This window comes from Glycine max, chromosome 1 (genome assembly GCF_000004515.6).
Source record: "Glycine max cultivar Williams 82 chromosome 1, Glycine_max_v4.0, whole genome shotgun sequence".
NCBI classification, from domain to species: Eukaryota; Viridiplantae; Streptophyta; class Magnoliopsida; order Fabales; family Fabaceae; genus Glycine; species Glycine max.
In genome coordinates, this window is record NC_016088.4 from 1,187,559 (window position 1) to 1,199,818 (window position 12,260).

The window sequence follows — 12,260 nt, forward strand, 5'->3', positions numbered from 1 at the left end:
AAAAATAATAATAATAAATAGTCGTAGAGTTTATAATTTTTTTAATAGTTTATAAACTAATCTGACCAATAATGTGAAGAAAAAAAAATGTTTGTGTACCAAAACCCTCAATTTACTACGGTATCAATCAAGGGCAGAGAGTCATTAAAGAAACCTATTTTTTTAAATTATATATATATATATATATATATATATATATATATATATAGTTTTTAATATTTTTATATTATTTTATATTGTTATTATAAATAAATTGAAGTTGTTATGTATTTAATGTTCCTTCTTTATTTAAATTAAAATGTGACATGTTAGTGTCGCACTCTTAATTAATTTTACTAACGTTTTCCGATCATAGATTTATATTAATTAAATTTTCAAGTGATATACCAACCTATTGAAGAAATATCAAAAAATTAAAAGTATAAACGAAATAAAACTAAAATTAGTATTTTCATAAAGAATAATATATATATATATATATATATATATATATATATATATATATATATATATATATATATATATAAGTTTTAATATGAAAAAATATTTTATCCATGATAAATGATAATGATTGAGTTAGGAAATTTTTTTGTGGGATCAAATATAAAGAATAAATTAAATCATAAAATAATTAATATTTTAAAAATATATATCCATATGAGTTTATCTAAACTTTATAAAATTTGACGGGTGTGAATTGATTTAAAAAATATAATATTATATCTTTTAAATCATTTTTATCTTTTATCCGGACAAAAACAAGGAAAGCGAAACTTATTTTTTTGTTTAATCCTTTGTCATGCTTATTTTTATATATAAATACTTATGTGTATCTAATTTTTTTAGAAATATAAATTGAATAATAGACAATAAGATAAGAATTGTTTAAATAAAAGAAATATGATATATTTTTTTTATATTTATTAAAATTATTTTATTTGTTTAGTAAAATAAAATGTATATTTTTAGATTTAAATATTCTTATAATTTAGTATCTTTTTGCGTTTCATCCTTGTAAAATTATTTTTGTTTTTAATTCTTTTAAATTATGTTTGTTTTGTTTTTAATCCAAACATAATTTGCAAAAATTAAAATAAAAATAATTTTACAAGGAATAAAATAAAAAACACTAAATTACAATAAATAAAAATATATTTCAGTATATTTTTTATGATATTATATGATTATTTTTAAATACTTAAATATAAAAAAAAATCTCACTTAGTATTTTAGCATGAACCCATGAATCTTAGCACGAGCCTGTTATCCGTTACTAACAATTCCGTGGTCATCATCTGGTGCTTCACACTTGCATTATATCTCATGCTAGGAGGAAGGTTTCCGAACCATGAAAGAGCAGCCCAACGAAAAAGGAACGAAAGGTATATAAATAATAAACTTACTTTTTAAAAGCTACTTTAATTTTTATTTTATAAAAATTAGATTTTTAATTTTGTAAAAAGTTTTCTCTAAATACATTTATTATTTAGTCCAAATTCTCCTTTTTCAAAAAAGAAAAATATAAAATAAAATACTGCAAAAGAAAGAGTGCCCGAAAACTACAGGAATAAGGATGGGAGTAGTTATATTTGGCATGATTTGCCTATTAGTATAATCCAATTAAAACAGCTATCATCCAATTTAATAAATAATCATGCGTCATTTTACCCACGTCATGTTTTAGTTTTTAATAAAATACACTTACTACTAGAAAAATGTCTCGTCAAGACGTTTTTAATAATCCTGCAATTCTGGATGTTTTTTTTTAATCAATTCTAGTTATTGTTGAAACTTGAAAATTTTTTTTTACCTTCCATCTATTTTTTCTTTCATTTTCATTTTTATCTCATTTTCTTTCTTCTTTTCTTATAATATTATTATCTATTACTTTCTCTCTTCCTTTTTTTTTCTCTTTTTTTTTTAATCCTAATCCACCCAGAATGGGATGAACGAATATAAGTGCCTCTTGAAATTTATAACTCACGATTATAAGTAAATTGTGGTAGTGACTGTGAATTGTGAATTATGACTTCAATATTGCACAACGTGCAACGATTTTGAATCCCTTGTTCTTGCTTGAATGATTTCTGCATACAAAATAATCAATACTAAATATGTGGGACAAAATAATCAACTTGGCAACTTGTTTCTTTTAATCCACCCTGTCATCACTAATCCTCCTTGTTTTGTTTTTGTTTTTAACTGGTAACTTATCCTCTTGCAAATTAAGAAGTTCTGGGTGAGTGAGACGGAGGAAGTTGAAATTGGTTTGATTTGGCGTATTAAGATTATTATTATTATTATTATACATATAAAATTTACATTAGTTGATTAGTAGTCCTGCATCATTTCACATAGACAGGTATATAATTTGTCTTTTAATTGAATATACGGCAAAAAAAAAAAAAAAAGTTTCGTCAACCTTAACAATCATGGTCATCCTTTTTAATAAAATGGCAGGATTAATACTTTGCCATTCCGTCTGTTACAATGTGTTCGGAAAGCATACAATTTATTAAAAATAAACAAATGAAGTCAACGATAATTTTTATTAAAAAATATTTAAAAACTATTTAAAGAAAAATCTGCTTTATAAATTGAATTATTTTAAAATATATATAATTATATAAATAGGAACGGAGTCACACTTGAATGATAGAGGAAACAATTGTTAAAAAAATTGAAAGGCCAACTATAAAAAATTTATTGACACCAGATTTGCACAAGTTGTGCGTGACTAGTATGTATGTATATATATATATATATAAACAAAAAGTACCAAAGCAACCCTGCTAACCAATTTTGTAAAAATTAAAGTTCATCCAATAAATATATAAGAATAAAATTTTATACAAAATATTTTATAATAGTGTGTTTTTTAAAACATTAAAAAATATATTTACACAAAAATAAATTAAATATATATATTATAAAGAATTTAATGTTAGAAATGTTAATCATCACTTTCATGTACCACAAAAAACCTTCATAAAAAGTTGGTACGTATTTACATTACCCATGCATTTTTACAAAAAAGGATCCTATTAATTATGTTCTAAAAATACACTAAATCAAAATAAATTATGTTACTCACTAGATTATCCTTTACAACAATAATAGTCAACAATCATTTTGGAAGAATTTGTTTTTAAATTGTTGGAAAGTAAGAGAAGAAGAACGTTGTGTCATGACAATTCCCGAAAGCAAATCTCGGCAAATTAACCTTTGATACAACTCGATATTTAGTTTGCTTTCCAAACTATACATTGGCTATCAAGACCTATGCACTCGAAGTTAAAAGCATATTGGAGCATCATAAAACAATGACAGTATATATAAGCATAGAGATGGAAGGACAAAAATAAATAGAATATACTAAGAATAATGAAAGAATGAGAAAATAGTTGTCTTTATAAGTCCAAAAAAGTAAATACAAGAGAAATGGGATTGAATTGTATTTTGTAAATAATTTTCACAAATCTTTCTTTCAATCGTGTTATGGGCAAGACATTCAGTTTGCCACTTTGCCCAGCTTCAATCAAGTCACTTCATGCCCAAGCACCTGCCGATTTGGAGTAGGAAGGACAAAAATAAATAGAATAAACTTACTTATTTCCGGCATATATTTTGTTGATTGAGATTTAAAGTGTATATATGGTAGTAATAATTTTCAACTTGATAACGAAACCTTTGTTAGAATGTATTTTATAAGTATTCTTTTTTATAACAAGGTTGGAACCAATGACACTTTCAAGTCACCCAAACTCCTTGCTTTTTTTTTTTTTTTTTTAATAGCATCCCATACCCCTTGCTACTAAGCTGATTCTACTGAATTCTTATTAAAGTATACTGGCAGGTAGAAATTTATGAAAATATAATGTTGTATCTTTATGAAATAATGTTTTTTTTTATAAATTAAAGATTATAAGACGATAAATTTTATTTGTTGTATTTAATCTTGTCAAGAGAAATGAATATGACAAAGCAAACTCTGTATCCACTTATAGTATATTTTATGCATATGTTCTATACTAATCAATTTACCTAATGGTTTTAATATGTAAAAAAATGTTTTTATAATTTAAGTTTTTAAAATTTTCAGTATCATGTAAAAGGAGTACAATTTTTTAAAATTTAATTTGGTTAAATTACTATTTGATTCCTCTAATTGTTTACTTTATTCTTTGGTCTCGATCTCTTTTAATAAAGAGTCCAATTTAGTCCCTTATTTCTTAAAAAATATTTAAATGTAGCCGGTTTCTCATAAATTTAGTACATTATTTTTCAGGAATATTTTATTTCGTTTCATTATTTTTAAAAATGCTTCAATACGTCAGTCTCAATTGAACCAAATAATCACATTGAAACATTTTTAAAAAAATAAATGATTAAATTGGACCTATATTAAAAGAGGGATCAAATTGAATAAAGTAAATAAATAGAGAAATCAAATTTGTAATTTATCCACTAAATATTAATTTCTACCATTTAGATAAATGTAAACTAATTACTCAAGGAAAAATTAGTTTAGTCAGAAGATAGTAAGCAAAGAAAAAATACAGTAAATTATAATAGACTATAATTTATTTCAAGTAATTCAAATTTTAAGATAATTTAAGGAAAAATATTCATCGTATGATTTAAGTCTAATTTTTTCTTTATATTCCATGAAAAATATCCATCCCGTTTACAATAAAGAAAATAACACATTAAATCAAATAGTTAAGTTGAAAAACAAAATGCAAGAAAACCATAAATTTATATTTGATATATTATTTTGTTTTCTAGACTAAAAAATTATACCGAATTGTAACTTCGCGTGAACAGTTAACTGGGTATCAGGATACAGATTATAAAGCATATGCCACTAAATTAGCTTTTATTTTTTTTACAGATATGCCATAAATTATCTAATAGTCACTCTTGTTTATTTTATATTTGGGGTAGTAAGTGAGAAGATATTGCTGCAATTACTTTAATATATATATATATATATATATATATATATATATATATATATATATATATATATATATATATATATATATATATATATATATATATATATATATATATACACAGATACCCTCATATCTAATATTTTATTTTTATAAAAGATGCGAGATATTCATATCGTATATTTAAAGTAAATAATAAATAAATTCAAATTGTTAAAAATAAAAAAATCAGCCACGGGCTTCTATTTTATGTTGAAATTTACATAGTTGTATCAGACATGAAAACTCTTAATGCAATATGTAGCACCTTGAATTTCGGCCCTATATAAATATTAATAAAAATGTAAATAATAATAATCTAAAAATACATAAATATTTTTAAATAAAACATTTCATAGTTGAAATATTAAAAATGATTTATGCTTTATTTTTTTATTCATTTTACATATAGAAATTGGCATATTATTTAGAGACTTTGGTCCAAATACTACAGTAGGAAAGATCAATAGCATTTAGCAATCTGATATAGCTTATGAAAAGACAACTTAAGGGAAAAAAAAACTATTAATCTGTTTATGAAGTCAATTGGATATATATTTTTACAACCCCAAACTATCCATGCCCTACAATGGATCAAATCACCCGGGACATAAAATATGAAAAGATATGACATTGTATAAAATTCCTTTTCAATACCATAATTCACAAATTTTACGTAGAGAAAAAAGTAAGCATTGTAATCTTTATCAATTCCACCCCAATTATTCGTAGCCTTTGCTCCGAGATTTTCAACATTTTTTGTTGTTTTTTCTACTCTATAAGCCTTTGCAAAACTCTTCCCTTGTTTTCTTGCTACTACCTCCATCAACTTTCAATCTATCTTGTAGAATTTTCTTTAGTGTAGAATAAAGCATTAAGATAGGAATTAGGTTAAAGTCAAAATGATGCTCCTATATATTTAAAAATTAGTTTTAAAACTGCACTCTATGGATAAAATCATCTCAAAATTATTAATTATAAATGCTGATAATATCATATATGATACACAAGGGAAGAACGATGAATAAGTTTAGTCCCAGTGTATAAGCAAAATAAATAGTTTGCTCTAGAATTTGCATTGTAGGATGCGTAAATTGTCATTTTTCTTTGCTGTTATTTTCATAGCACAAATGAATAAGCCTAGAGTTCAATTTTCATCAATAAACAGTGAAACCCCTTCCCTTTCTCGAGTGTAAACTCAAATTCCCCTTCTCAATTCTTAAAGAAATCAAAGTGGAAAACCTAAATATAATAATAATAATAATAATAATAATAATACTTCAAAGGATGAGTAAAATAATTGATGAACCCCGACAGCTAAATCAACAACAATGAAAGAAAAAATTGAACTTTGATTTATCAAAACTTACCGTTCCAACTTTCGATCAAACATCAAAAATCACAAACTTGTTAACATCTAAACCATCAATGAGTACAAAGTCAGTATCTGTCCGTTGAACGCCTCCTTGCAGTAAAATATTGTACGATCCAATGTCAAAATATGTCTACCATCATGTTCCTCTATCCAGATTAAAATAATAACAATTAATAAAGCATGTGACAAAGAAGAGAATAGAAGATTAGAACAGGAAATAAAAATAGGGAATGAGAGTGAAAGGAAAAAGATAGAATGAAAAAAAACAAACAGAAGATAAATTTTGAATTTCGACCTCTGCTTTATTCTCTCAATCTTTTGCTATCTCTTCCCTTGCCATGTATTGATGCAATTTCTTCCCTTTTTCCAGAAGAAGTATCTAGTTTTCAAATTCAAATACATGCCCAATAAAATGATACGGTAGTTGCTATATATTAATGTAATCTCTTACCCTTTTGGATAAGTATCTGGTGGGTGATGTTATTAAAAAATATATTTTGAAATTGAGACTTTGAGAATGACAAGTTAAATAACATTCAATGAGCACCTTTCTTGAATAAGTATACCAACCGTTTTGCATTTGGGAATTGGAACCCAAATTGGAATTTACTGCGGAGCATGCTGGGTATTATTTAATGTAATATTACAATTGTGCCCCAGTTTGGGTGAAAAAGTAGTTATACCAGACTTCCTTCTTTTTATATATTGATATATTAGAATATCCTAAATTGTCTTCTAAAATTATTATTTTTCTTTTTACGTTATTTTAAGTACTACAATAGTGATTTCTGATATTTCCAAGCATGGTTATTGTCAGTTTTAGATTTGGGGATGTAAAATAGTGAGTTAAGCATTCAAGTATTGCCATCGCTAAAAAAAAATTGGTCAGCCAAAGTAAAATATTATTTGATAAAATTGGGCATCAGAAATACACATTCGAAAAGGTTACAGAATAAAAAAAACTCCATATCATCTGTTGACTATCTCATGGGTCCCCAATCCCTGTTACAGAACTGATGGCAGATTCAACAAAATCTGCATAACCACATGGCAGATGCAGTTCCAGAGACATAACTTCACCCATGAAAAAAGCCAGACAACAAGTGTTGCCATCGCTAATGAAATGTTCATCTTTTACAACTTCTCAACCAAACATGGTATAAATTGTTCAATCTATGAAGCATGAGCTGAGAATTTCAAAACATGGAAAGAATTTCCTTTTTCTTTTCTAGAGCTAATGATCAAATAACCTCGGAACCTTCTCAACTATCACATTTCCAACTATGTATTCCTATTCAACTAATTGCATGACCAATATGCCAGCAACCAAAAATATCATAAACACAGATAAAGCTGACCAACTTCTACGACAGGCATAAAAGCACCTACAGAGTTCATTGCATTTGGAGAATTGGAGGAGGAAAAAAGTTCCTTCAATCATAAGATGAAGCAAGGCAATCATCAACCATATTCAGAAGGTTTGGGTTTTCCAGTGCAGCTGCCACCCGCTCTTTATCATTTAATTGTTTGTTAACTGCATATATATTTGTGACAAAAAAAATTAAAATGCATTAGTGTGAGTGTCATGATCAATGATTTATAAAAAAAAGGATTCTAAAAGTTAACAGAGTGTTGTAATAGGTCTGGCAACAGCATGCATCACTCTCCAAGAAAGAAACGGCATGGCCAATCATTTAAGTAGAAAGACATCTCTGGAGTTTAGATAATATTTGAAGTAGTGCAGTAACTAACACACCCACAGGAAGAAAGAGAAAGAAGTAAGGAATTAAAACCTGCAGCTTCAGTTGCATGAGATCCAGGTGCCACTCTGATATCCACCTAACCAGAATTGGAAAACATAAATAAGGTAGTATTCACAGATCAGTAGAATATTTGGTTTAATATGTAAGTATAAATTATGCATATAACAACCATAGTTTGATAATGTATACTATCATATAACTAGGTAGCAATACAAAAATAATACAGAGAAGGAAAAAAAAGTGTGGGTTATAAGATGTCAAACAATATTGCAGGTGGAAGATATCATGAAAGGAATAGGTATACCAACCAATGGCAGGAGCCAGCATGTTCTCCTCTATATATCTTGGGAAGTTAAATTACTTTTAAAAACTAGTAAAGGATTTTTGTATTTTTTATATAAATAAATAGTTTCTTCTTCGAAAAAAAAAAACTTTCTAATTAGTAAGTTTTTATGATATGCCCATGCACACACAACAGAAAGTCCCTTCTATTAATCATATAACAAATAACTCATCAATACATTTTTGGTTCTCCAACTCCAAGTATCAATCAATTATCAGAGCAAGTTACTGAACTTAGAAAAATGGAGAATACCTTGTATCGTGAAGGCAAGCTTCTCATGAGCTTGACACGTAAGCATAGACCTATAACCGTTGCCATACTGCAATGTTCCACTGTTGGAGTAAATGTAACCCTGAAGAAACAAGGAAATTAAACATTCCATAATCCAAAAAGAAACACAACAAATGAAAAAAAAATAATAATCGCAAATACCTCACATAGTTACGCTGATCATCAACTTCAACTGCTTCCTCAGTAATCACCTTAAGCTCTTCCAAGGAATATGGATGCTCAGGGTCCTTTATATCTCTTATATGATTTGTGAATGTTAAGAAAATATTAAAGTTACAATTATCAACTCTTTTTTAATTTTCCGAGTAATTACTGAAAGAAAAAACAAAAGAAAAGAAATTTAAAATTTTTAAAAAAGGATATCAAAAACCTCTTGTTGGTCGATTGGTTCGACAGCATACTCATCATGGGGAGCAGATGGAGCAGATGGAGCTCGACGCTCTTTCTTTTCATATATGATAGGGTTCGCATTGATTAACTCAGTTACCATTTTGGCCAAGAGTTGCAACTTGCTCGGTAGGGAAACAAAGAGTATTGAACCGGAATTTATCAATTTTTTATTATTAAAAAACCAACCCAAATATGATAGCTGGAGCCTGGAAGGAAGGAACCTCAAAGTTATATACGAGACTTTTCTATGTTGCATTCATAAAAATAAATTATAAAACTAATCATGAGAATTAAAAATAATATGATTACATGTACATTTCATCACAGTTAGGTCTGGTATAGAAAACCAAACTGAACCAAACCACTGCTCATTTTCCATTTCCATTATTGCAAGCATTCTTTCAGTAAAGCAAGCACAAAGTGAATAAATCATGAAAAAAAGTCTGTTTTTAACTCTTTAAGTTTCTTGGTGCAAAGCTTTTCTAGTGCAGTTCAACCTCTGATGTGAGGAAGTTGTGGTGGGGCATGGTTCAGTTCAGGATGGAAAACCGAACTGATAATGTGATTCAGTTTCATAACCAAACTATTTTTAATGGTTCATAAACCGGTTAGGATTTCAATGAATCGGTTCAGAACCAGCTTGGTCAAGAAAGCAGTTCTAGAACCGGTTCCGAATCAGTTCGGTTCCAAACTAGTTATAAATAACACAGTTCAGAACTTACATGGAATCAGTTTTTAAAACTCCCAACGGGGCCAAACTGTTTGACCAAAGCTTTTTTGACTGAGAACCATCATGATGTGATGCATGATGCAGACAATCTAGGAAGATTATCGATTAGGTTTCCAACTTTCCATACAAATTACAAAATACCAATACACTGTTGATTTATTAAAAGATACACATCTTCTATTCTGAGCAGATTCAAAATCAGAACCGTAACAGTGAAGTAAAATTTTCAACCTTCATGTAACAAAGCAGTGGATCCAAATAAAAAAAACATCAAATTCACACATTTGAGTCTTAGGTAAAACTTAAAAGATATTAAAATCAAGAAAAAATACCTTAACTGAAAAATGAAAAATACTGCCAGGGGGTTGATACAGATAAAAACAATCACTGAAAGGATAACCAGTTACCTGCATCAAAAACAAGGCAAAACAAAGATTAGCACAAAAGTACAATAACATAGCAAAGTCGGGCCCAAGATTCACTTGGTAACTGTTAGTTACTTAGCTCGGAGCATTATAGTTAAACATCAATTCACTTTTAACAGAATAGTATCAGTCTCCAACAGAACCCAGTTCAACTACCATGCGACCCAATTTCAATTATGAAACAAAACCAAAGGAGTAACCAGTATATGCTATTCTCTGTGGGGAAAAAAGGACAACAAATACCCAATAATTATCTACTCAAGTTGAAATAGTTTACCTAACAATCATGTAGAAAGAAAAATCACATAAAAACAGAAAGAGGTAAACGACCAAAGCTTGAGTTGCAGGCTGACTGTATAGTATTTATTGTGCAAGAGTAAGAAAGAAAAATAACTTGCTGGTGTTGGTGAAGTGTTTAATCTGTTACAGGGATCAACAGGATTTAGTTTTCTACACCTATTTGGCTTCTTCAAAAGACAACACGGAGCAACTACGAAGGTTATATGGTTAGGCTTACCCTTACCTTTATAGCCTTAGCCTATTTGTCACTTACTAGGTGAACTTAAATTTACATTGATCCACAAGTGGAGAAAGAAAAAATAATAAAAAGCTACTAGTAAATGGATTGTACTTCCTAGACATAAACTTATAACATAGCCTAAACAGGGATACAGTTTCTTCCTCAAATATCATGCACCACGAGCTATGCACTTGCCCTTCTCATGTCCAACCTAAGAAGGGATAACACTAGAGCTGGGTATGTGGGTGAGTCCGGGTTTGAACCCGCACCCGCATAACCCACAAACCGTATAGCTCATCCGTTAAGGCCGCAAAATAAATAGGCTTCATTAAGGCAGCCCGTAACCACACCGCATAACCTGCAGCCTAACGGGCTGGCCTGTGGTTCACATACAAAAACACAATTTTTTTTTAAAAAAATCACATTTAAGCCAAACTTTTAAGATGTGCGTATGAATATAATGAACATACTGGGCCTTGGCAAGTATGGATTGGTTTGACAAGTATTCAAACGTTGAATTGGGGAAAGGGCCTCAGTGATTGTAGCTTAGCAACAAATTTAAACACTCGTCGTAATCAGGAATTAACACCAAACACAAACAGTGTGCTTTAATTTTTCAATGGGGGGAAGTTGTTAGCAGCTAATATATATAAAAGAAACTTTAACTATCATCAATTCTTACCCACAGGCAAAAAACCTAACAGTAGCATCAGGGAAAGGTCTTCTTTTTTTATACTTTTACTAATTGTCATCATAAAATTATTTTTTTTCTTCAGATTAACACATTAAAAATAAAACGTGAACTGCCCGCAGAAACTGCGGTCAAAACGGACCGGGCTATAATGCCCGGCTCTAGATAAACATGTTACACAGCACAAAGTGTCACATAAACACAGCCACCAAACCACCACGCCGTGAATTTTTCATCCTCGAGCAACTTTAACAACGTGCACGTAAAAGAATATCAAAATCATGAAAACCCAACTTATATAAAATTGAAAAATCACAACGGTAACAAAGCAATTGAACGTCTGAACGGTCGTAAGAGTGTGAAAAAACAAAGCAGCTGGTATTAGAGTTGATCAAGCTCTTACCTTTTCTAATCAAATACAAGAATTTGGGGGTTTCCAAGAATCTTGCAACGCAGAGGAGAAGAAGGAAAAAATTGAGATAGCCCTTTTTAGCGGCCACGGAAAATTTGACCGAACTACCCTCCTAGAAGAGACGGATACGGAAACACTTTATTAAAGAGTTAGTCTAAATTGACGAAAATGACAATATTGAGATGAATTTTTTTTTAAAAAAAAATAGAATTTCAATGGAATTTTTTAAAATATGAAAATTCAATTCAACATTTTATAAAATTTAAGAACTAAATTAAACATTAATTTTTTAAGAATTGATGATTGAAATCTTTAATAAATTT

At 28.7% G+C, this 12,260-nt stretch overlaps 1 protein-coding gene across 3 annotated transcripts; it reads right to left on the bottom strand.

The window, feature by feature from the left end:
- Nucleotides 1-6,329: 6,329 nt before the first annotated feature.
- LOC100809077 (protein AE7) lies at nucleotides 6,330-12,061 on the bottom strand. Of its 3 annotated transcripts, none has more exons than XM_006572887.3 (8): nucleotides 11,929-12,061; nucleotides 10,222-10,296; nucleotides 9,133-9,365; nucleotides 8,911-9,016; nucleotides 8,731-8,830; nucleotides 8,166-8,211; nucleotides 6,668-7,906; nucleotides 6,330-6,518 (listed from the first exon to the last, which is right to left on the bottom strand). In XM_006572887.3, the coding sequence occupies exons 3-7, from the start codon at nucleotides 9,257-9,259 to the stop codon at nucleotides 7,806-7,808; spliced, it is 480 nt and encodes a 159-aa protein (XP_006572950.1). In that variant the 5' UTR covers nucleotides 9,260-9,365; nucleotides 10,222-10,296; nucleotides 11,929-12,061; the 3' UTR covers nucleotides 6,330-6,518; nucleotides 6,668-7,805. The 3 variants fall into 3 exon arrangements, with proteins under 3 accessions (XP_006572950.1, XP_040874317.1, XP_006572951.1); XM_041018383.1 differs by lacking the exon at nucleotides 11,929-12,061 and adding an exon at nucleotides 10,592-10,995; XM_006572888.4 differs by lacking the exon at nucleotides 10,222-10,296 and having other exon boundaries at nucleotides 11,929-12,054.
- Between the last annotated feature and the right edge of the window lie 199 nt (nucleotides 12,062-12,260).

Excerpts from the sequence above, each read along its gene's own strand:
- LOC100809077 (XM_006572887.3), bottom strand. The coding sequence starts at position 9,259 with ATGGTAACTGAGTTAATCAATGCGAACCCTATCATATATGAAAAGAAA. Across the intron at positions 8,212-8,730 it reads GCTTGCCTTCACGATACAAG|GTGGATATCAGAGTGGCACC; the intron begins GTATTCTCCATT and ends AATTCTGGTTAG. Across the intron at positions 7,907-8,165 it reads TCATGCAACTGAAGCTGCAG|TTAACAAACAATTAAATGAT; the intron begins GTTTTAATTCCT and ends ATATATATGCAG.